Source organism: Bos mutus, chromosome X (genome assembly GCF_027580195.1).
Source record: "Bos mutus isolate GX-2022 chromosome X, NWIPB_WYAK_1.1, whole genome shotgun sequence".
Taxonomy (NCBI): domain Eukaryota; kingdom Metazoa; phylum Chordata; class Mammalia; order Artiodactyla; family Bovidae; genus Bos; species Bos mutus.
In genome coordinates this window covers 114,116,627-114,141,354 of record NC_091646.1, presented here as the reverse complement: position 1 = coordinate 114,141,354, position 24,728 = coordinate 114,116,627, and the positions used below count along the sequence as shown (strand labels likewise).

The 24,728-nt window shown below is 40.8% G+C and overlaps 1 protein-coding gene and 1 non-coding gene across 4 annotated transcripts in view; one reads left to right on the top strand and one right to left on the bottom strand.

Annotated features, from left to right (window-relative positions):
• The window catches only part of OFD1 (OFD1 centriole and centriolar satellite protein), a 60,445-nt gene that overhangs the window by 11,667 nt on the left and 24,050 nt on the right, over window positions 1–24,728 (top strand). For all 3 annotated transcript variants that reach the window (XM_070365462.1, XM_070365461.1, XM_070365463.1), the window contains exons 4-13: window positions 1,581–1,649; window positions 1,738–1,768; window positions 9,150–9,257; window positions 10,780–10,916; window positions 11,233–11,406; window positions 17,545–17,651; window positions 19,447–19,566; window positions 21,232–21,305; window positions 22,539–22,630; window positions 23,639–23,828. In XM_070365462.1, the coding sequence (XP_070221563.1) occupies window positions 1,581–1,649; window positions 1,738–1,768; window positions 9,150–9,257; window positions 10,780–10,916; window positions 11,233–11,406; window positions 17,545–17,651; window positions 19,447–19,566; window positions 21,232–21,305; window positions 22,539–22,630; window positions 23,639–23,828 (1,102 nt within the window). The remainder of the gene's footprint in view (window positions 1–1,580; window positions 1,650–1,737; window positions 1,769–9,149; window positions 9,258–10,779; window positions 10,917–11,232; window positions 11,407–17,544; window positions 17,652–19,446; window positions 19,567–21,231; window positions 21,306–22,538; window positions 22,631–23,638; window positions 23,829–24,728) is intronic.
• LOC138986615 (U6 spliceosomal RNA) lies at window positions 14,861–14,967 on the bottom strand. Its single transcript, XR_011463419.1, has one exon. It is a non-coding gene; the product is annotated as a U6 spliceosomal RNA (small nuclear RNA).

Sequence of the window (24,728 nt, the reverse complement as noted above, 5' to 3'; positions counted from 1 at the left end):
CTGATGTAGTTCACACACTTAAAGATTTCTGTACTATAAAATATTTTCTTTAAAGGAAAACCAACAGAAGATTATATCAATGTCCTCAGGGTAGACATAATAATACACATGATAGTAGAAATACATGTTAAAAATATTCACTCAAAGGACATCCCTGGTGGTGGAGTGGCTAAGAATCCGCCTGCCAATGCAGGGGACACAGATTCAATTCCCTGGCCTGGGAAGATCCCATGTGCTGCAGAGCAAATAAGCCCCCAAGCCCTAGAGCTTCTGCTCTATAATAAGAGAAGCCACTGCAATGAGAAGCCTGCACACTGCAGTGAAGAGTAGCCCCCACTGGCCACAACTAGAGAAAGCCCATGCACAGCAACGAAGACCCAGTGCAACCAGGATAAATAACATAAAAAAAATTACGCAAAATGTTTGACCACAGGTGTACCTAAAATAGCTTTAAACATTCATAGTTTCAAAGAGAGTAAAAACTTAGTTTATTTCCATTTTGAAGCAATAGTAATTTTAAAACTTCATTGCCATTGAGAGACCCTGGAATATACTCACATGTTCATGGGTGAACTCAGATATTTGAGTGTCAGCTGTAAGCCATTAACCATTTCTGTTATTCTGTCAGGCATGTCATTTTTTAAAGATACTAAAAATTTTTTTTGAATTTATTTTAGACTGTGCTGGATTTTCATTGCTGCACGTGCTTTTCTCTAGTTGTGGCAAGTGGGGCTACTTTTTGTTTCAGCATGAGGCTTCTCTTTGCCGGCACTTCTCTTGTGGAGTACGGGCTCTCTGGCCGGTGGGCTTCAGTAGTTGTAGCAGGTGAGCTGTAGAGTTTCCCGCTGCAACTTGAGATGAGGCCCAATTCCCCTGCAGCGAATCGAGAGCAATCCCAAGTACCCCCTTGCAACTCGAAAGGAGGCCTGACTCCCCTGAGGCAACACGAGAGGTTCCCTCAGGTCCCCGTTGCAACTCGAGAGGAACCCCAAGCTTTCCACCACAACTCAAGAAAAACCATTCAATTCCCCACTCTATGCAAGATGACTCTCGATTCCCCTGCAGCAACTCGAGAGCAATTGAAAGTTCCCCCCTCACTCGAAAGGAGGCCTGACTTCCCTGAGGCAACACGAGAGGTTCCCTGAGGTCCCTGTCAAGTGGGGACATCAAAGTTTAGTGTAATTTAAGTGAAGAGCCACAATTTAAATAAAATAATTGTGGTGCACAGGCTTACCTGCTCCGTGGCATGTGTGATCTTCCCGGACCAGGGATCAAACTCATGTCTCCTATATGGGCAAGCAGATTCTTCACCACTGAGTCACCAGGGAAGCCCCAGGTATATCATCTTTGATGTGAATTATTTGGAGGTTAGTTACATGATCAAGAGAAATTTTATCCTTTTGACCTCAAAGTTTAGTGTAATTTATTTAATAGTATGAGAAAGCTTACATTTTACGTTATTAGCATATATTTATAATCTTATTTAGTCTGAACCATGATTTTTAGTCTTATATTCAGAAACATCCTAAATCATCACTTAATCATTGATGTTGAAATATGTGTACTTTTTCTTTTTTAAGGTATTTACTATGCAGAATCTATTGCATCTTTTTAAAATCAGTCCTGAATCCAGTCTCTACAAATCACTGGTAGGATTGTTTAGTTTTTAATAATCTGCTTTGGTTTGTTAATAATAACTGAATAGTTGAATAAAAGTAAACTGTTTTCTTTTAACAGATTTCAGGCTTTGATAAAGAAAACCAAAAAGGTAGGAGACTTCATCTTTGTAGACAATTGGAACATTTTTGTTATGTGTTTTTTTGTATAAAAGTATGAAGCTAATAATTTTTAGGTGGAAGAATAGGGACTTTAAATTGAATCATTTAAGGGAATTTAAATTGAATCATCGGCTTTTCCTTGCTGGCAGTTCATTTTAAAATAGAACCATTCATCTATTTTGATAAATGTGGATCTTTTTCCCCCAATTTTCAACCTTTTAAGATAGCTCTTACTCAAATAAGAGAGCTAGAGATAGCATCAAAAGCCCTACAAACCGGTTGAATGCTAGTTTTTTTTTCAAAGATACCCACTGTATGAAACACCTCCAAAACAAAGAGAACAATGTTTAGGCATCTGTCTCTGTATCCTAGATATCCCCCAAGTACAATATATCGAGTATTGTATTCGTATTTGCTTGAAGAATGAACTGTATGTTGTATGTTATTTTTGTAATCAAGTGTTTATATAGCTCTAATGCTGTCGCTTCAGTCATGTCTCACTCTTCGCTACCCTATGGACTGTAGCCCTCCAGGCTCCTCTGTCCATGGGATTTTCTGGGCAAGAATACTGGAGTGGGTTGCCTTTTCCTTCTCTAGGGAATCTTCCTGACCCAGGGATTGAACCCTCATCTCTTAAGTCTCCTGCATTGTCAGGTGAGTTCTTTACCACTAGCGCCACCTGGGAAGCCCGACTACTCTGAGATAATAGAAAAAATATATATTGATCTCTACCCCCAAGTCCCAGCACACAGCTCCCCAAACCCATGTAATTTCCTAAGAACACATGGAGCATCTCTTGTTCTGGTGTTGGTCTTTGACCTCAGTTCTTAACACAGGGCTCCAGAAACCCTTGTAGTTTCTGGGTGTCTCTTGTTTGAATGAGCCAGCACTGGGTATGCTCCTGGATAGGGGCTGGTCATCAGAAGGACCAAGCCATGATTAGAAGCTTGGGGTTTTCAGCCCTGCCCCCCCCCATTCTGTTGAAGGGAAAAGGACTAAAAATGGTGTTAATAATCAGTTATGCATGTGTGATGAAGTCTTCATAAATCCCCAAAGTACGGGGTTCAGAGATCTTCCAGGTCAGTGCACAGGTGGAGGTGCTGGGGGAGTGGCATGCCTGGAGAGGGCATGGAACTCAGGCTCCTGCTCAGCTCCTGTGTAGTTCTCCTATTCAGCTGTTCATCTGTATCCATTATCATGTCCTTTAATAAACTGCCAAGTCTAAGCGCTTCACTGAGTTCTGTGAGCTGTCGGACACATTCAACAAGCACAAGGAGGAGGATGGCATCTCCTATCAATAGCCATTGCTCAGAAGCACAGGTGACAACCTGAGCTTGGGGCTGGCATCTGAAGGACGTGTTAAGATATCTGTGAGAGGTGGGGGATCAGTGTTATGGTAATGAGGCCCTTCACCGGTGGGCTCAGTTCCTGGCTCCAGGTGGACAGTGTCAGAATTGAGTTAAATTGTAGGACACGCAGCTGGCCTCATAAGAGTATGGCTTGGTGTGGGGAGAAACCCCCACACTCTGGGTGAGCAGGGGTGCCAGGAGTGAAATGTGGTGCCCTATTCTGTGTAAAAGCCGAGGAGGCTGACAGGGAGTGGAGAGGTGAGAGGTGGATTTTTGCCTACACAGAAGGAGGGAAGCTGAGGTTCTTTCTCCCTTTACCGCTGCTGTGGGTGCCAGGCCATGGGCTAGACTTGATGGACTTGGTAGTATGAACGTAAGCCAGTACCCTGCCTGTATTGCATAGCTGTTACTTAGAGCTTTTCAAAAAATCTGTAACATGATGTAATGGCCCTTTTAATGTTGGTGTGCTCCTGGATTTTGTCTGTTGCCAACATTGCTACCATCCTCATTGGGACATTCATTCATTACCATTCAGCAAACACTTGAGTACCTAGTTTCTGCCAGTCATTCGTCTGTCACTTAACTGCCTGGCCTCCTGGGCGTAATGTTAGCAGAGGATAAGTGAATCACATGACATTCTATTTTTGTTTTATTTTATTGTATTGTTGGGCTTCCCCTGTGGCTCAGCTGGTAAAGAATCCACCTGCAATGTGGGAGATCTGGGTTGGGAAGATCCCCTGGAGAAGGGAACGGCTACCCACTCCCATATTCTGGCCTGGAGAATTCCATGGACTGTATAGTCCATGGGATCGCAAAGAGTCAGACACAGCTGAGCAACTTTCACTTCACTTCACTTCATTGTATTATTGGAGTATAGTTGATTTACAGTATTGCATTGATTTCAGCTGTACAGAAAAGTGATTCAGTTATACATACATATACATTCTTTTTCCTATTCTTTCCCTCATATCCAGTATCATAGGATATTGAACATAGTTCCCTGTGCTGTACAGTAGGATCTTGTTGCTTATCCATGCTGTATATAATATTTGGATCACAAGATACTCTAGACCACCTGCAGAGTAGCTCATCCTTACTGAAGCTGAGGATGATAGGTGATCCGGGGTTGTACAGTCTAAGGCAATGGTGTCTAGTGTAACTCTGTGATGATGGAAGTGTCTGAATCTGTGTTTTCTAATATTGTAGCCACTAGCCACCATGGGGTTACTGAGCACTTCAAATGTAGTTGGTGTGAGGAACTGAGATTATAATTTAAATAGCTACACGATTTTTGGCTACTGGTTGTCATATTGGACAGCACTGCTCCTGCTGCTGCTAAGTCGCTTCAGTCGTGTCTGACTCTGTGCAACCCCATAGACAGCAGCCCACCAGGCTCCCCCATCCCTGGGATTCTCCAGGCAAGAACACTGGAGTGGGTTGCCATTTCCTTCTCCAATGCATGAAAGTGAAAAGTGAAAGTGAAGTCGCTTAGTTGTGTCCGACCCTCAGCGACCCCATGGACTGCAGCCTTCCAGGCTCCTCCATCCATGGGATTTTCCAGGCAAGAGTGCTGGAGTGAGGTGCCATTGCCTTCTCCATTGGACTGCACAGATCTAAGTAAATAGCTGCTGTCTGTAGTGTAACTATTTCAGGAAGGAATTAGGGGCTGTAAGGGGTTTTTAAATAATCCACTTATTTCTAGGTATGTATATTATTAAAAATAGCTTTTTGCTTTTAAACTCGTTCTTTGAACCTTTCTAGTTCAGAAAGACGTCTGGTCAACATCTCATACCAGCTTCACCCAGCCTCCTAGTAAAATCCCTGAAAGTAAGAAAAACTGAATTGCAGACCCGTCATGTATCCTAGTGGCATAATTTGGATAAAACTCTTGGCTAACAGTAAAACAGCTACTGTTACAACGAAATGATTTTAAAATTGGTGACTTCCAATTAAGAAATTGTTGTTATTGTTCAGTCATTAAGTTGTGTCCAATGCTTTGAGACCCCATGGACTGCCAACACGCCAGGCTCCCCTGTCTTCTGTCTCCCAAAGTTGGCTCAGATTCATGTCTATTGAATCAGTGATGCCATCCAACCATCTCATCCTCTGTCGCTCTCTTCTCCTTTTGCCTTCAATCTTTCCCAGCATCAGGGTGTTTTCCAGTGAGTCATCTCTTCACATCAGGTGGCCAAAGTACTGGAGCTTCAGCATCAAGAAATTGAGACCATCAAAAAAACCTGTAGGAAGATATTTTGGACCTGACAGTTGTGTATTTCCTGACAGAGATCATTGGTCTTATCTAACTGTTTATACTTTGAGGATGCTGATCTGTTGTATGGTTTTTGTACTTTCCCCTAGATTCTACTACACATCCTTCCAACACCTAATTTTTCCTTTCAGAGATAAATGGTACCCAGAAAATAGCTGGGTGGAAAATTTGGACACTGACTCTTCTTTCTTGAAGTTAAAATCCTTACCTATGATTGACAAAAGAATAGATCAGTGGGACAGAATAGAGAACCCAAAAATAGGTCTATACAAACATAGTCGACTAGTTTTTGACAAAGGAAAAAGCAATTTAGTGGAGGAAACTTAGACTTTTCAACAAGTGATGCTGGAGCAATTGGACATGCATATGCATAAAAATGAACTTGGACACAGACCTTACACCTTACACAAAAATTAACTGAAAATGAATCATATATCTAAATGTAAAACACAAAACGATACAGCTTCTAGAAGAAAACATTAGGAGAAAATCTTTGTGACCTGGGTTTTGGTGATGAGATATAAACATCAAAAGCATGATTAAATGAAAGAAAAAAAAAATAGACTAGTTAGATTTTGTTAAAATTTTAAAACGCCTTTCTATGAGAGTGAAAAGACTAGTTACGGACAGGGGGAGGGTATTGGCAAAAGGCATCCAATAAAGGACTTGTGTCAAAAATATACCAAAAACTCTGAAAACTCAACAATAAAGACACAAGTCAGTTGAAGAATGAGCAAAGGGTCTGAACAGGTAGCTCTGCAAAGAAGATATGCAGATGGCAAGTAAGCATATCAAAAGATGCTCCATGTTGTTTGTTATTAGACATGGAAGTTAAAACAGAAATGAGATAACACTTCCCATGTATTGGGATGCTAAGATCCAGCTCACTTATGGCACTAAGTGCTGGAAGGATGTGGAGTAACAGATGCTCTCACTCATTGCTGGTGGAAATCCAAAATGGTATAGCCACTTGCGGGGGGGAGTAGTTTGGTGGTAAAACTAAACATAGTCTTACTGGATGATCCACCAGTCATGGTCCTAGGTATTTACCCAAGTGACTTAAACTGTATGTGAGTGTTTATAGCAACTTTATTTACAGTTGCCAGAAATTGGGAACAAACAAGATGTCTTTTGGTGGGTGAATGGATAAACAGGCTGTGGTACATCCCAACAGGGAAATACTATTCAGCTAAGAGGAATGAGCTATCAAGCCATGAAGCTTGATAGCTAGAGAGAAATGAATCACAGCTCTGTGTTGTTAATGTAAGAAGCTCCTCTGAAAAGGCTACATGGTCTATGATTCCATATATGTGACATCCTGGGAAAGGCAAAGCTATAGAGGTGGGCAGCACACCTGACCACCTTGTTGCTAGGTGGTTGCTAGGGATGTGGAGGGAAAGGGTAGCAGGTTGAAGAGGGGAAGCATAGGATGTTTTTTAGGATGGTGAAAATGTTCTTAAATTACTTGTAATTTAATTTAATTACTTGTAATGGTAGAATACATGGCGCTAGACATTTGTCAAATCCTGTAGAGCTTTACAAAGAGTGAGCCTTCATGTATGCAAGGGTAAGAGGTCAGGTGACCTCAGGATTAAATGCTGATTGTGACAAAACAATGTAACCATAGTAACCCCACTGAAAGGGGTGGGGGAAAGATATGCCTACCTGTCTAACTCTGGAGAGGGATGAAGACTGCAACTGAAGGCAGAAGAAACTACATAGGCTATGTAGTCAAGATGAGTTACTTCTCATGGGGGTGCTGGTTGAAAGTTTTGAAACCGTTATATGTGTGGGCTGGAGTTGAACAATACAGTAAGGGAATAATAGATGGTGGGAGCCAGGTGGGAACTTAGAGATAAACAGGAGGAGGCTAAGATTCATATGGTACTGGTGGCATTGGAGACATCTGTATGAACTTATGTTTAGCTTAACATAGATACAGATGAGACATAGAGATATTTATAAATAAGTATGTATACATAGTTTTGGAGAAGGAAATGGCAACCCACTCCAGTATTCTTGCCTGGAGAATCCCAGGGACGGCGGAGCCTGGTGGCCTGTGGTCTTTGGGGTCGCACAGAGTCGGACATGACTGAAGCGACTTAGCATTAGCGTACATAGTTTTGGAGAAAGAAATGGCAACCCACTCCAGTATTCTTGCCTGGAAAATCCCATGGACGGAGGAGCCTGGTAGGCTGCAGTCCATGGGGTCGCAAAGAGTCGGCCACGACTGAGCGACTTCACTTGCACTTGCACTTGTAGAACAGAAATAGCCTCACAGACATAGAGAGCAGACTTGTGATTGCCAAGGTGGGGGAGGGTGGGGTTAGCAGAGGTAAGCTTTACATAGGGGATGGATAAACAACAAGGTCCTACTGTAGAGCACAGAGAACCATATTCAGTATCCTATGATAAACCACAGTGGAAAAGAATATTCTTTAAAAAGTACATATATGTAAAACTGAATCACTTTGCTGTACAGAGGAAAGTAACATTGTCAATCAGCCACAGTTAAAAAGATCTAGTATATTGTAATATCTTCAGTAGTAAAGGAAAAAAGGCCCTTGGCTGATGCAGAAATCCAGTCATCTGTTCTAAGAAAGTGAAAACTTATAAACTTATACTAACTTAAAAACTTATACTCATGACTTTAAAAAAAAACAACCCAAAACAAGTTTCAGGGAATTCCTTGGTGGTCCATCGGTTAGGACTCCATCCTTCCATTGCTGGGGACCTACGTTCGATTTCTGGTTAGGAACCTAAGATCCTACAAGCCACATGGCACAGCCAAAAAGAAAAAAAAAGTTTCAAACTATTCAGGAAGGTATAAAGTAAAAGAAAAATAGAAACTTCTGTTCATATTCTCTAATTTCACTTTCTGCTGATAACTAGAATGAAGAGTGTCTTGTGTATCCTACCAGCATTTAGTTTATGGGGGTCAAAGTCTATATGTAATTAAACCACATATGTTCATAAATGGGATTATATTATACTATTGTGCAATTTGCTTCCTTTGTCCAGCAATATATTTTTATCAGTGTACTTAGACTAATTATGTTTAAAGAATGTATTTAATTATCCCCACGTTGATGAATATTTTATTATTTGGCATTTGCCATTAGAAGCATGTGGTGTGCAGTGCTACACCCTTTTGAGAAAGTGTAGTTCTATAAATTCAGAGAGGTAGAATGACTGGGTTAAAGGGCACTTGGATTATGAATATCCATAAACACTGACCAATTTCCCTCCCAAGTGTAAGAGCATGCCTGCTTCCCTGCTCCCTTGCCAACACTTAGAGTGCTGAAGATTAAAACTTTGATAATATGTGTATTGAGAAAATATAGTATTTCTTTTGTAGTATGAATTTGCATTTATTTTTATTTTGTTCATGTTTATTTAACACTGAAAATTTTTTCTGTAAACTTTGTCTGTGTCTTGCCCTATTTTTCTGTTTTCTTGCTGATGTTAAAAGCTCTTTATGCTATGAAAATTAGTCCTGTCTCCATATTATGGCAAATACTTGTTTTTGGTGTATCATTTGTCTTTTGACTTTGTTATTTCATGCCTTATATAAGTTCTTAATTTTCATGTTTGATGTCATACTTGGAAAGGCCTTTCTTCAGAAATTATTCTTAAAAGATACATGATGTGAAAAAGATAATGTTATAAAACCAAGATTGCATAAACAGTGTTTGAGCAATAGTTGAATGAAAGAAAGGTGTGAAACAGAACTGTATACATTGTGTCTTTCAGGTTTTCTTATACAATTTCTGAAAGAATTGGCAAAATATCATCAGAATAAAGAAAGTTGCAATATGGAGACTCAGACAAGTTCAACATTTCCTGTCAAAGACTCTCTTGGTAATTGTGATCCTCTTCCATAATTACACTTCTTCCATTTTCTTTTTCAGTGAAGGTGACGGCCTGATGTACTGTATTATGTATTTGTTGTTTCACTAAGAGGGATGCAGGCTGCTGGTGGCATGTTTTCTGGAATTGTTGCTCATTTTTTCTCAGAAGGACCAGGAACTGCTCTCCAGGGCTGCTCCTTCCTTCTTGACCACCAGGGCTATGCTTTCCACCTCTCACGGGGATCCATAGGCTCACTTCCTTTCTTGTTTGTTGGGTTGAAGCTCTCTTGACTGGGAGGTTCTTCCCTGTGTCTCATGTGACTTTATGTTATAGCCACTAAAGTGGGAAGATCTCAGACTACTTGCATTGCAGGGAACTAGAGAAGTCAGTGGGCCATCCTTTCATTTTACAGTTGACAAAGCTAAGGTCACTTGAGGAAGAACAATTAGGCAACGTCCTGTCTGGGTTAGAACTGATACCAGAGTTCAGGTTTTCTGGTCCATGACCTGGACCCTTTTCTGCTGTACAGGCTTCTGTAGAATACAGAAAAGTAGATGGAAAACCATGGCTGACATTTTGCCAATCAGAGACATCACTGCCAATATTTTACTCCCTGATGACTCAAGCAGTCAAGAATTCTCCTGCAGTATAGAAGACCTGGGTTCAATCCCTGGGTTGGGAAGATCCCCTGGAGAAGGGAATGGCAACCCACTCCAGCATTCTTGTCTGGAGAAGCCCCATGGACAGAGGAGCCTGGCACGCCCCAGTCCATGAGTCAGATACAAATGAGCACACATATTTTAGTCTGCTTCTGCCAGCCGTTTTTTCCTCTGCCTGCTTTTTGATGATATTGGTGTCACACATGGTTAAGACTGTATGAGAGGGCCAGGTTTGCAGTGTGCTTCATGGTTGGTTTCAAATCCACAGTTGGTTTGAGGGCTGGGAGTCTCCTGGAAAGACTGCTGGAATGTGAGACAATCATAGACCTGGCCTTAGCCCCACTGATGCCATTATGTAGCTGTTTAGCCCTCTGGAAGTCCCTTCAACTGGATGGGCATCAGTTTCCTCCTCTGTGAAGTGGAGGAAGTGAAACACGTGATCTTTGATTCCTCGTAGGGTCAGTGTTTTGAAAGTGTGAGTCAGCTCTAACCAAAGTGCAGTCAAAGAGCCCTCTCCTGTGGCACGTAGACACTAGAAAGGGATGCCACTGTTATTTGACTTAAAGTATACTTTTTGTTTTCTTTTCCCCTGATATTTTATATTGGATTCTCAAACTTTCAGAACAGTTGAAAGCTTTATGGCGAACACTTACACACCTCGAGTCTGCCATGAAATTTGTTATACTTGCTTAATCACTTACCTGTCTGTCCATTAAGCTCTCTCACTTTTTGGATACATTTGTATTAATAAGTAAATGGCAGACATCCTTAACACTTTCTCCTAAGTATACGCTGTGCTTGAACAGAGCTCTGGCCATTTGCTCACCTGCCTGTGTCTCTCTGACCTCATTTTCTATGTTATTTTTTGGTAGCGGAGAAGCTTCAGCTTATTGACAATGAGTTTGCAGGTGCTTGCCCTCAGCAGCCAAAGTTAGAATCCTTAGAAATCAAGTTAAACGAATATAAGAGGGAAGTAGAACAGCAGCTACGGGCAGAAATGAGTCAGAAGGTAAGATTTATCTTGTTATCATTAAGAGTGATGTTTTTGCTTGTCTTTTAATGTCTTCACCTTCAGTATGTGGGGAAATCACTATAATCTTTACTAATGAATGTTGTGCGTACTGTTTCTCTTGCCAGATGATGTCAGTTCTTTATGACTTTTGAATACACCCTGTAAGTGTAGTGAATGAGATGAAACATGAAGATGAATTAAACTAAATATATTTAGATAGCGTTAATGTTAAAGCTAACAGTGAAGAGAGAATTTGTTACTGTTTCTTTACTATAGTTATTGGTATTTACAATTTTTTGTCATCAATTGGCAGTTGAAATACTTTAAAGATACTGAAATCATGAAAATTAAAATGGAAGAAAAAAGGAAGTATGAGAAGGAGCTTGTTGAGTTCCAGAATGAATTTGAGAGAACTTGTCAAGCAAAATCTGAAGCCCTGATGTCTCAGGAAAAGATAACCCTAGAGAGAATTCAAAAGCACCAGGAGGTAATATTCTAAAATCATTTACTGGGGTGGGGGGGCGCATTTCTGTGCTATCTCTTGAGTAGGGCCTGGGGTCAAGAGCACAAGGGAAAGCACAGGACTTGGAAAGGATGTGCAGGCATCCTTTGTCCAAGACGGCTGGAGGGAATGGACTGCAAACGGGCTGGTCCACGCTGGGAGTGGGAGAAACTTGCACCAAAGAAGCAGCAGCTTTGAGGTTTGGTTAACAGCAGGGAGGAGAGGATCAGAAGTGTGAAGTAGCTGCCGTCACTAAAGGAAACGAAGCCCTGGAAAGCAGACAGGGTTGCTGAGCTGTGTCAAGGGCTCAGCCGAGGCGGGCAGCCTGGACCAGCAGTAGACCAAGTCCAGGGTTTCCAGGTGATGGCCCCAGTGCAGCTCTCAGGAGGGTGTATAGTGTCGGCAAGGTTGGAGAGATGGAGTTGCTCAGGGAGATGAGCTTGAGAGAGCTGAAACTCCTTGGCTTCAGAAAGGCAGCCCATTTCATGGAAGACACTGGTGTTGGGCAGGGTAGGGAAGGGAGCTCAAGATGGCGGGTGGCCGCTAATATAAAGCAACGGGGACCGTGACATGGCAGCCTGAAAGACACTGAGAAGCAGGTCTTGGGATTCTGACGGGTGGAAGAAGAAGATGGGTCAAGAGGACAGAGTTGCAGGTAGGGGTTTGAGGTCAAGAATGCAAACAAAATTCAACGTGCTGCCATGGGAACAGAGGTGGAGGCATACAGGGCTGCCACGTGGGCGTGTGATCCTGTCCACCAGCATGGTGGCTGGATGGGAGGTAGAGGGGTTGCCCGGTGGCAGGAGTGGGTGTGGGGAGAGATTGGATCCATTGCTTTAGGAAAAGTAGGTTCCTTTGTTAAGGTTGTATCTTAGACCAGACTGGATCTGGGGCCCTGCTTCCTGTGGACAGCCAGGGCTTCTGTCAGGAAGTTGTGTTGAAAGTAAGAGACTTCCTCCCAGTGTCCACCCTTGCTTGGAGCTTCTCAAAAAGACCCAGTTATTGAATGGTAATTGCACCCCCTCTACAAGTTTGGTATAAACAGTTCTGAGAATTGGGCTCACTTAGAAAGGGAAAAACTAGAGATCTCTTCAAGAAAATTGGAGATACCAAGGGAACATTTCATGCAGAGATGGGCACAATAAAGACAGAAACAGCAAGGACCTAACAGAAGCAGAAGAGGTGGCAAGAATACACAGAAGAACTGTACAAAAAAGGTCTTAATGACCCGAATACCCACGATAGTGTGATCACTCACCTAGAGCCAGACATCCTGGAGTGTGAAGTCAAGTGGGACTTAGGAAGCATTACTACAAACAAACCTAGTGGAAGTCATGGAATTCCAGCTGAGCTATTTCAAATCTTAAAAGATGATGCTGTTAAAATACTGCGCTCAATATGCCAGCAAATCTGGAAAACTTGGCAATGGCCGCAGGGCTGGAAGAGGTCAGTTTTCATTCCAGTCACAAAGAAATGCAACGCCAAAGAATGTTTAAGCTACTGTACACTTGTGCTCTTTTCACGTGCTAGCAAGGTGATGCTCAGAATCCTTCAAGCCAGGCTTCAGCAGAACGTGAACTGAGAACTTTCAGATGGACAAGTTGGATTGAGAAAAGGCAGAGCAACCAGAGATCAAATTGCCAACATCCGTTGGATCATAGAAAAAGCAAGGGAATTCCAGAAAAACATCTATTTCTGCTTCACTGACTATGCCAAAGCCTTTGACTGTGTGGATCACAACAAACTGTGGAAGATTCTTCAAGAGATGGGAGGGAATACCAGACCACCTTACCTGCCTCCTGAGAAGTGTGTATGCAGATCAAGAAGCAACAGTTAGAACTGGACATGGAACAATGGACTGGTTGCAAATTGGGAAAGGAGTACAACAAGGCTATACATTGTCACTCTGATTATTTAGCTTCTGTGCAAAGTACATCACGCGAAATGTTGGACTAGATGAATCACAAACTGGAATCAAGATTGCTGGGAGAAATACCAATAACCTCAGATATGCAGATGACACCACCCTTATGTCAGAGAGTGAAGAGGAACTAAAGAGCCTCTTGATGAAAGTGACAGAGCGGAGTGAAAAAGCTGACTTAAAACTTAACATTCTGAAAACGAAGATCATGGCATCTGGTCTCATCACTTCATGGCAAATGATGGGGGAAAAGTGAAAGCAGTAACAGAAACTATTTTCTTGGGCTCCAAAATCACTGGACGGTGACTGCAGCCACGAAATTAAAAGACGCTTGCTCCTTCAAAGAAAAGTTATGACAAACCTAGACAGTGTATTAAAAAGCAGAAACAGGGAGTGGAGCAAAGACTGGGAGGTGAGCTGATTCTCAGAGGCGTTCGGGAGATCCCCTGTCACCTTCCGTCCGAAAAAATAAATAAATAAAAATAAAAAGCAGAAACATCACTTTGTTGAGAAAAGTCCCTTTAGTCAAAGGTATGTTTTTCCAGTAGTCGTGTATGGATGTGAGAATTGGACCATAAAGAAGACTGAGTGCTGAAGTATTGATGCTTTGGAACTGTGTTGTTAGAGAAGTCTCTTGAGAGTCCCTTGGACAGCAAGGAGATCAAACCAGTCATTCGTAAAGGAAATCAACCCTGAATATTCATTGGAAGGACTGATGCTGAAGCTGAAGCTCCAGTACTTTGGCCACCTGATGTGAAGAGCTGACTCATTGGAAAAGACCCTAATGCTGGGAAAGATTGAGGGCAGAAGGAAAGGGGTGAAACAGAGGATGAGATGGCTTGATGTCATCACTGATTCAATGGACATGAGTTTGAGCAAGCTCTGGGAGATAGTAAAGGACAGTGAAGCCTGGTGTGCTGCAGTCCATGGGATTCACAAAGATTCGGACATGATGTAGTGACTGAACAACAAGCTGTAAAATAAATGTTGGAGGCACAGGTGTTTGTGAGGCTTGGATTGTGTTTATACTAACAATATCATCTATTTTTCCTAACTTTAAACAATTTTTATTATAGAAAGGTTTTCACACAATTGGATGTTTCTTTACTCTGTACACAATTATTCTTACTCTCCATAGAAAAGCTGCTGCTTAACTTCTCATCGAGTGATGGCAAACACTAAAATCCTGATTTTGACAGCATTGTAGTAAAAATGCCTCAGTGGTTTAAGTTGAAAGCAGTATATTGGTACATGGCTCTTGTGCTCATTTACTAAGAACGTACAAATGTCTTTATTCAAAAATACAAAATAAATTATGTGTAGGCATGGACAGTGGCAGCAATAAACCATTCTGTTGTCAGTTGAAACCAGTAACTGATGGTTTTAGTTATTTTCTTAAACAACAGCCAGACTTTTCTTCAGTCATCTTAAACTTACCTCACCTGGAGTTACTGGTGAGGAACACTGCCTTGAGCTACTTCTCACAGTTCATTAATAATGGCAAAGCACTATTCTAGGAAGAATATGGACCACTGCACGAATTTGCCTGTCATCTTTGTGCAGGGACCATGCTAATCTTCTCTGTGTCATTCTACTTTTAGTATATGTGCTGCCAAAGCGAGCACTAACACTGTCATCTTGAAGACAGGTGACAAAGTCAGAAAGACAAATATACCATTCAGTTCATTTCAAACACTCAGTCGTGTCCGACTCTTTATGACCCCATGGGCTGCAGCACGCCAGGCCTCCCTGTTCATCACCAACTCCTGGAGTTTACTCAAACTCACGTCCATCGAGTTGGTGATGCCATCCAACCATCTCATCCTCTGTCATCCCCTTCTCCTGCCTTCAGTCTTGCCCAGAATCAGGGTCTTTTCTGGTGTGTCAGTTCTTTGCATCAGGTGCCCAAAGTACTGGAGCTTCAGCTTCAGCATCAGTCCTTCCAATGAATATTCAGGACTGATCTTTAGGATGGACTGGTTGGATCTCCTTGCTGTCCAAGGGACTCTCAAGAGTCTTCTTCAACACCACAGTCCAAACGCATCAATTCTTCAGTGCTCAGCTTTCTTTATAGTCCAGCTCTAACATCCATACATGACTACTGGAGAAACTATAGTTTTTGACTAGATGGACCTTTGTTGGCAAAGTAATATATCTCTGCTTCTTAATATGCTGTCTAGCTTGGTCATAACTTTTCTTCCAAGGAGCAAGCATCTTTTAATTTCATGGCTGCAGTCAACATCTGCAGTGATTTTGGAGCCCCCCAAAAATAAAGTCTCTCACTCTTTCCATAGTTTCCCCATCTATTTCCCATGAAGTGATGGGACCAGATGCCATGATCTTAGTTTTCTGAATGTTGAGCTTTAAGCCAACTTTTTCACTTTCCTCTTTCACTTTCATCAAGAGGCTCTTTAGTTCCTTTTCACTTTCTGCCATAAGGGTGGTGTCATTTGCATATCTGAGGTTATTGATATTTCTCCCAGCAGTCTTGATTCCAGCTTGTGCTTCATCTAGCCCAGCGTTTCTCATGATGTACTCTGCATATAAGTTAAATAAACAGCCTTGACGTACTCCTTTTCCTATTTGGAACCAGTCTGTTGTTCCATGTCCAGTTCTAACTGTTGCTTCCTGACCTGTATACACATATCTCAAGAGGCAGGTCAAGTGGTCTGGTATTCCCATCTCTTTCAGACTTTTCCACAGTTTGTTGTGATCCACACAAAGGCTTTGGTGTAATCAGTAAGCAGAAGTAGCTGTTTTTTTGGAACTCTCTTGCTTTTTTGATGATCCAGACGGATGTTGGCAATTTGATCTCTGGTTCCTGTGCCTTTTCTAAAGCCAGCTTGAAATCTGGAAGTTCATGGTTCACATATTGTTGAAGCCTGGCTTGCAGAATTTTGAGCATTACTTTACTAATGTGTGAGATGAGTGCAACTGTGCAGTAGTTTGAGCATTCTTCGGCATTGCCTTTCTTTGGGATTGGAATGAAAACTGATCTTTTCCAGTCCTGTGGCCACTGCTGAGTTGTCCAAATTCAGAAAGACAAATATACCATATGATATCACTTAAGTGAGGAATCTTAAATATGAGACAAATGGACATATCTGTGAAACACTCAAAGACACAGAGAACAGACTTGTTGTTGCCACGGGGGAAGGATGTGGAGGAGGGATGGATTGGGAGTTTAGGATTAGCAGATGCTAACTATTATATATAGGATGGATAAACAACAAGGTCCTACAGCATGGGACAGGGAACCATATTCAGTATCCTGTAATAAACCATAATGGAAAAGAATATAAAAAAGATGTATTTGTATAACTGAGTTACTGCTGTACAGCAGAAAATAACATAGCATTGTCAATCAACTGCACTTCAATAACATTAAATAAAAAAAGACGACTGACTAGATCAACCGGTTCACAGACTCGAACCCTGGTTTATTCAACTGATCTCTGAAGGCTCTTGAGAAGGTTGCTGTTTGTGAAGAGTATCATGCCTTTATTCCACCACCTGGAATGCCCCTCCCCTTCTTGGCCTGATAAAACCATCCAGTCCTTCAAAATCCAGCTGGAATGCCAGGTCCTTGTGATGCCTCTCCCGACCCCCCACTGATGGACTCCTCTAGGCATTGCTCGTCCCGTGGAGTCTTGATGTACTTTGTGAAATCATCACGCTGTGGTGTAACTCTTGGTTTGTCTGTCTCTCCTTGAATAAACTGAGTTTTTTTTAAGGTGGGGACTGACCTGTATCTGTCCATCTTTGTGTACCCAGCACCCAGTGTGGCCTTGAACACATGATAGGTGTTCAGGGAACACATATATGAAGTGTGGCCATTCATTCGGGCCATCATCTTTTAAGTTTATTTTATTGCTGAATGAACATTTTGTTTCATTTTTCTCGCTGTAGAACTTAACGAAATTTTTTTAAGTGTCTGAGAGATGTTAATGATGTAACAAAGTAATTATACACAAGGGATGCTGGAAATACAGGGTAATGTAACTTAACAGTCCTTGAGGGAGGAGGGGAATAAATTTTTGTGAGGATAAAAAGGCAAAACATATACCTTGAATTGGAACCTCTTGAAAATTGTTCTTTAATGTCCATCCTTTGTTTTCTAGAATTTAGGAAGCAATGTATTAGTTCAAATCTCCTTTGTCTTCTTTAGCTTGCTTGGTAAAAATTAATGCTTTCTTCTACAGAATGAAACAAAAGAAATCTATGCTCAAAGGCAGCTTCTACTAAAAGACATAGATTTGCTGAGAGGCAGAGAAGCTGAGTTGAAACAAAGAATTGAAGCCTTTGAATTGTAAGTAATACGTGTCCATTTTGGACTTTCAGAATGAACGAGATGAAAAAGAACTACTCAATATGTCTACATATTCTAATACTACAGAATAGAATTCTTGTTTGTAAAGGTGATATCACCTAGCTTCAAAGGCACACTTCAGGAGAAATGAGGATGAGTATTTTTTTGAAATATTAGACACTGGGATGAAAGCGGAAGGAAATGCCATCATCAGGCTACAGTGGGACCAGACAAATAATTTGGAGAAGCAAATAATGCTTTAAGAGATCATACGTTTCCCATTTCTGTCAACCATTCAGGTCTCACGGTTTCATGTGCATGTAGTAACTGAATTCCAGACAGCCAGACCTGCCAGATTGACCTGCTCTGCTGGCAAAAAAGGGGAACACGATGGCTCTGAGTTGACCTGTATTGGGAGAAATTGTTGCTTGTAGTGTGTGTGTTGCTTTTTTCTAAACGTTCACCAGTCTTTGGTTCTTCACATCTTACCTAGGATACATAGCAAGCTCAGCATTGTATAGTTTATGGAATAAGCCTTCTTTCCCATTTATCTGCCATTAATTGGCACTCAAGACACTCCAGGAATCTTCTTTCCTTAAAAGATTTGTCTTCATTTTCATGAATGTTGTTTTCTCATTTAAGTAGGCTAGGTTCATTTGATTTCTTCTCTCTACCAACCTTAGTGTTTTTGGCAGTACTGAAGAGGTAAATGGACCATAAGCGAGAAAAGGAAACCAATTTGGGCATTGATAGTTAATGATTATGTAATCACTTATTTACCTCCATTTTCCCTCCTCCTCCTTTCTAAGCATACTGAAAATGAACATGTTAAGTCATCAGTCGTGTCCGACTCTTTGTGACCCCATGGACTGTAGCCCACCAGGCTTCTCTGTCCATGGAATTCTCCAGGCAAGGATACTGGAGTGAGTTTCTATTTCCTTCTCCAAGGGATCTTCCCAACCAGGGATCGAATCCAGGTCTCCTGCATCACAGGCAGATTGTTTACCATCTGAGCCATCAGGGAAGCATATCATATAAACTAAATACTGCTCCATTGCTTTACAGACTAACCAGCAGAGGGCGCTAACAGAGGCGTTTTATCCTTTGCCTGGAATAGTCTCTGTTGACTGGCGCTTCTGTTTTTAGCTTGATCTGAATCCCTGTGAACCCAGTTCCCTGGCTCTGGAATTGATTTTGTGCTTGACTTGAGGTTTCACTATTAAGACCATTCCTTTCTTTAGTGTTGGGACGTTCTGATTGATCCATCTATCTTTTGCTCTCTTTTCAGTATTTTCTCTTCAGTATTGATTTAGTTCACTGATATTGAACTAGTAGATTATGAAAGGCCAGAACACATTTTATGTCTTTAATAGCTCTGGGCTAGTCAGTTAGAAACAGTATTATAAAAGAAACAAGCACTTGAGTATACTAACTGAAGTTTGTGTGTAGCTTTGTAACTTAAAACATTAATCTTTTACCCCTGAATTGATTATGGCCGCTTACCACTTGTGACCATTTTTTTTTTAAGTGTGAACCATCTCCTGTGAGACACCACTTTGGTTTTGGCATTTTCTCACTCACCCCAGCCAGAGAACTATTGAGTTCTGTCTATAGTTCAGATCCATCATCACTAGATCAGCTCCTAAAATAGTGGGACACTTCTGGCCCTTTGTTTTTACTCCCTAGCCGTGACAGTCACAGAACAGTTTGAGTCTGTGGGGCTAAAAACACATGGTGTCTTTTCCCCAATATTAATATTTTTCAATTTTGCCTTATCTGTTTTTGCTAATTTCAGGGCCCAGAGGCTGCAAGAAGAAAAAAATAAAAGCATGACTGATGGACTGCGGAGGCGGGAGTTGACTATAAAGAATATCGAGGAGACCTATGACCAAAAGCTCAAGAACGAACTTCTAAAGTAATTGTTTGGCATCTTAAAAAAAAAGTATTGTATTTGAATTAAGTTGATGGAAACACAGCAACACTAATAAAGTAGATAAGACTAGTATTTTATGGCAAAATCCAGTGTTTAAAAAGAATATACATGTTCATTGACAGTCAAGCTTTTCCTGTGAATACTCGAGTTAGGATGGTTTTAAAAAGATACAGTACAGGAAATAGCATCCTCTGCTTGTTCTTGTCACTTCTGGAGTATTTACTGAGGGCCTGTGATTTGCTTGAGTTTCTTAGGGCACCTTGTACCTTGCTGAGAAGCTATCAAATGGGGATTATAGTCACTTTTTATGTTTTCCTCTACCCCACTTATACTGCCATTCAGATGGAATAGCTAATGATCTGTAAATTATTCTGCTAATTCGTTATAGTATTTGTTGATCTGTATTCCTTCAAGATTCTGAAAAGCCAGAATCAAAAGGAACAAACTAGAATTAACTGTATGAAGCAAAAAACGATAGAGGGAAAGGAAGGTGTGTACAGCTCTGGTACCATGGCTTCCCTCTAGTCTGCATTTTGCTGTGTTCTAGTGGATAGTATCTTAGTGCAGAGGCATTAAGTGCATATGTGGTAAGTTTTCTCTCCAGTGTTCAGTGTAATGTCTGGCACAAAGTAAGTGTTCACTTAATGTTTATTGATGTAATGAATTCATAGTGAAGTGATGACTCAACACAGCAACTCTCGATGTTTCTTCATCATTGGCCTCTCTCTACTGCTTTGTCCATAATTTGTCATTGATAGTCCATGATGTAGTACCTTCAAAGGTTTTTGGAGGTTATTCTTTAAAATAATTCTAATAAAAAATATAGCAGTTTTCTGTGGATCAGTTTTGATGTGGTAGATTTTTGTCCACATATTTTATGGATTTATCTACATATTTTAGAGATAAGCTCTATAAGGAATCTATAGTTGTTAAAGTTTTAGGAATAAGTGAATAAAAGTGTGTATGTTAGCTTGATAATAGCTATGGAGTGGACTGTCAGGTATCTTTGTCTGTCCGTGGGTGTCCTTATATGACTTTGGCAGGTGTTGAGGTTCTGAGGATATTCACCACAGGAGTACTTCTTTCTTTTCTCTAATCTTTGAACCAGAAAGGCAGCTGCTAACAGCTGGTGGGGATGGTAAAATTCCATGAAAATGTGACTCTGGTATCACCAGTCCAAATATATTTGCTGTTGACAGTGGCTCTTGGTACTACTGTTCAGTTCCTTAGGGTGAAAGGTCTTATCCTGTTTGAGGGTGGGAAGGCGGGACAGGTGGACTGGAAGTGACTGACTTATTATCCTTTGGGATTTAGAGTCTGCTGTACACAGTATAAAGTAAGTACATTTACTTTTTTTGTGTCACTGGATACCAGCTGGGAAACAGTGCCCTCTATAGCCTCAGTAACATGACCCTTCATTTTGTGCTTGAGTTTTGGGACCCAGTTTATAGAACTGCAGCAAGACTTTAGTGGACTTTTTAAAGCCAGAATTTGGACCCCTGGCCTTAGCACTGAGTGCTCCAGAAGTTCATGTGTTGTCCTGTTTAGTACCCTTCAGTGCCCTGATGCCATAAGATAAGCTCATCGTTGATAGCAGTCTGTCTAGGGAAGTGACCAAAACTCATTTTCCATCCTTCTGATTCTCAGGTATCAACTTGAACTGAAGGAGGACTATATCACTAGAACCAACAGACTGATCGAAGATGAAAGGAAAAATAAAGGTGATTTGGGGAGCAGGGCAGGAAGCTGTATTTTTCAGTTTCAACACAGGTTATCAGCTTCTTAAGTTGGGTCTGTTCTTTAATCCAAAAAATATATACCTTCCACTTCATCGTTACTATTAACTGACATAGTTTTTGTCCTTTTAATTTTATAGAGTGAAAAAAATAATCACTGTCTTTCAATGTTTTTGTAAACCTTCTTGTTTAACTTTTTGTATATTCACAAAGATCAGTGATTTATTGGTAGAATTTTATTCAACTATATTTCAGTATATCTTGATGAATAAATCTGTGATGTCAAGAATGTGGCATCAACTTACTGCTGTGGGTTAATACTACTCTAAACCATGAGAGGTGTTATGACCTGATTTCTTATTTTTCTTAACTTCTAACACGTATTTATGCTTCATGATATTTTATTTTCACATATACCCTCCTAAACTCTTGTATATATTACCCCGAGACGAGGAGAGTTAGGTAATTGATCTTTCAGATATTTGACATTGCAGTGTATCTCTAGGAACTATCCTGTGACAAGAGTTTTGGGTGGCTATTTCAAATGGACTGCAAGGAGTCAGCCAGGGCTGGGCACTTGGTCCTTATCAGCAGGCCACCAGGTGTGTGTGGCTGCTCCTTGGCGCCTGTCGTGCTCAGACTAATATTAATACTTCTGTAGGAATTGGTATTGCCATGTAGTTAGCATGTGACTTTTTGATGATACATCTATATAGCCTTATGTTAGATGAAGTGATAATGACAAAATAATAACTATAAAATCTTACCAGAGCAGTCTTTGTCTTTAAGGAAATTCAGAGCTGTTGGCATGAGGGCCCCACATTCCACACGGGTGGTGTAACTCTGGTGACTTGTGTGTAGCAGGAAGTTCACCACATATATGACCGTTAAAACTGACTTCACATCACCTAATGAGTAACAGGACTTACTTGCCTGCTAATTTTTTTTTGACCCAATATCTGCTGTTTTATATCTTTTTTGGGGGAGGGGAATGCCACAGGGCTTATAAGATCTTAATTTCCTGATCAGTGATCGAACCTGCACTCTGGGCAGTGAAAGCATGGAATATTAACAACTGGGCCACCAGGGAATCCCCTCTGCTATTTTAGATGATGAAATAATGGTCATTAGGTCTGACATACTGGCTATAAATGATTAAATGACTTGTATTCACTGAGAAACCTTTATGATATTTAGTTGCTTGGCTCTGTCTTTCAGAGAAAGCTTTACATTTGCAAGAGGAACTTGCAGCTCTTAATTGTAAGAAGGAAGAACTTGATCGTTCTGTAAACCGTGTGAAAGAACTCGAGGTAATTGTTAATCATATTGATTTTTTGAAATAGATGTTAGACAACACAGGAAATTTTAACTTCAGTCACACATAATTTATCTCAAGTGATCCTCTTTGTATGTTTAGACTGTTTATTATATGATTCAGAGGGTGATGGCTGAATTTAATTCAGTAGTTGTTCATTTCAGTCTTTGTCTCCTAGAGAAGCATAGAAAGAGCATGTCCTTTGGAGCCCAGAGTCGTCCTTGAATCCCTCACTGTGTGCCTGTGGGCAAGATCTGTGACCTCAGATCCCTTATCTGTAAGCTCTGGAATATTGCCCACATCCCATGGTTTGTTGAGGGATTTCAGCTGGTTTCTTTGCCTTTCCATAGCAGGTGGCTGGCATGTACTAGTATCTACTCAGCTTCTTTCCCCTTCCCCTCACCACCAGGTAAAAGCTCCTATCACTACATCGGGATCTCACAGATTAAAGCAAAACGAGAGGCATTTTTCACATGATACTGTTACTTTTTTTCTGTTCGTTTCTGTGCTTGCTATCCAAAGCCCAGAACTGGACCTTCAGATACTTAAAATATATTCTGTATATAAGATTTGTTTTTGCAACTGTGATGAATTACTTGAGAACTTTATAGGCTCCTGTCTTCAAATGAGATATATCAGACTGAGGGAAGGAGAGCACCTCCCAGCACCTTAGTAGTATCTATCTCACCTTTTCATATTAAAAAACAGACACATTATTAAATCTGTGATGGCTTTTGGGTCCTTAGTTGCATATGGAAAGTTGGGTGAGAATCTGAAGGACTTGCTATGTAGGACAGGGTTCTGCATAAATTGAGTTGTATGAACTTGCCCCAGCTCCAAGACCAAAGTTGTTGTAGTTAGAGTCGTCTTGTTACAGAGCAGCAGACCAGCGAGCTGACCATAATTAAATTATGCCACAAAGCTGAGAGCAGACTGTCAGCATTTACCTACTCAGTCCTGTAAAGTCTCTGTTCAAATACGAGTTTTCCTTTTCCAATTCCAGCTTGAATTGGAGTCTGTCAGAGCTCAATGTTTGGCGTTAACAAAGCAAAACCACATGCTAAGCGAGAAGGTTAAAGAGATGAGTGACTATTCTCTACTGAAAGAAGGAAAACTGGAGCTTCAGGCACAAAATAAACTACTTAAACAACAAGTGGAAGACATGAAAAGTGAAAACATGCATCTCCTAAACCGTAAGTCTTTTTTAAAAAATGATTTGTAATTCATGTTAGGTTCATAATAGGAAATTGCTTTTTTTTTTCTTTTTGGCTACACCATGAGAATGTGGGATCTTAGTTCCCCAACCGGGGATCAAACCTGTGCCCCCTGCAGTGAAAGTGCAGAGCCCTAACTACTGGACCACCAGGGAAGTCCCAGGAAACTGCTCTAGGGGAGGCTTCAGTTGGGAAGCTTTTATAAAACTAAAATTCCAGATTGAAATTCCTTCTTTTTTGCTTGCTATTCCATAATTCATAGTGTCTGTAAGAATAAACATTTTTAAATTTAATTTTTATTTTAGATTAGAGTATAGTTGATTTACAGTGTTGTGTTTCAGGTGTAGAGAAAGGGATTCTGTTATACATATACAAATATCCATTCTTTCTCAGCTTCTTTTCCCATGTAGGTCACTACAGGTTATTGAGTCAAGTTCCCTGTGCTGTACAGTAGGTCCTTATTATCTATTTCATATATGGTACTGTGTGTCTGTTAACCCAAAACTCCTAATTTTATCCTTCTCCCTGCCTTTCCCCTATGCTAACCATAAACTTGTTTTTGAAGTCTGTGTAGTCTGTTGTGTTTTGTAAATAAGTTCATTTGTATGACTTTTTAGATTCCACGTATAAGTGATATTGTAAGATATTTGTCTTTTTCTGTGACTTGGCCTCACTTAGTATGGTATTCTCTAGTTGCATACTTGTTGCTGCAAATGGCATTATTTCTTTTTTGTGGCTGAGCAGTATTCCATTGTGTATATATACCGTATCTTCTTTATCCATTCATTTGTCCATGGACATTTGGTTGCTTCTATGTCTTGGCTATTGTAAATAGCACTGCAGTGAACAATGGGGTATGTGTATCTTTCCAAATTATGG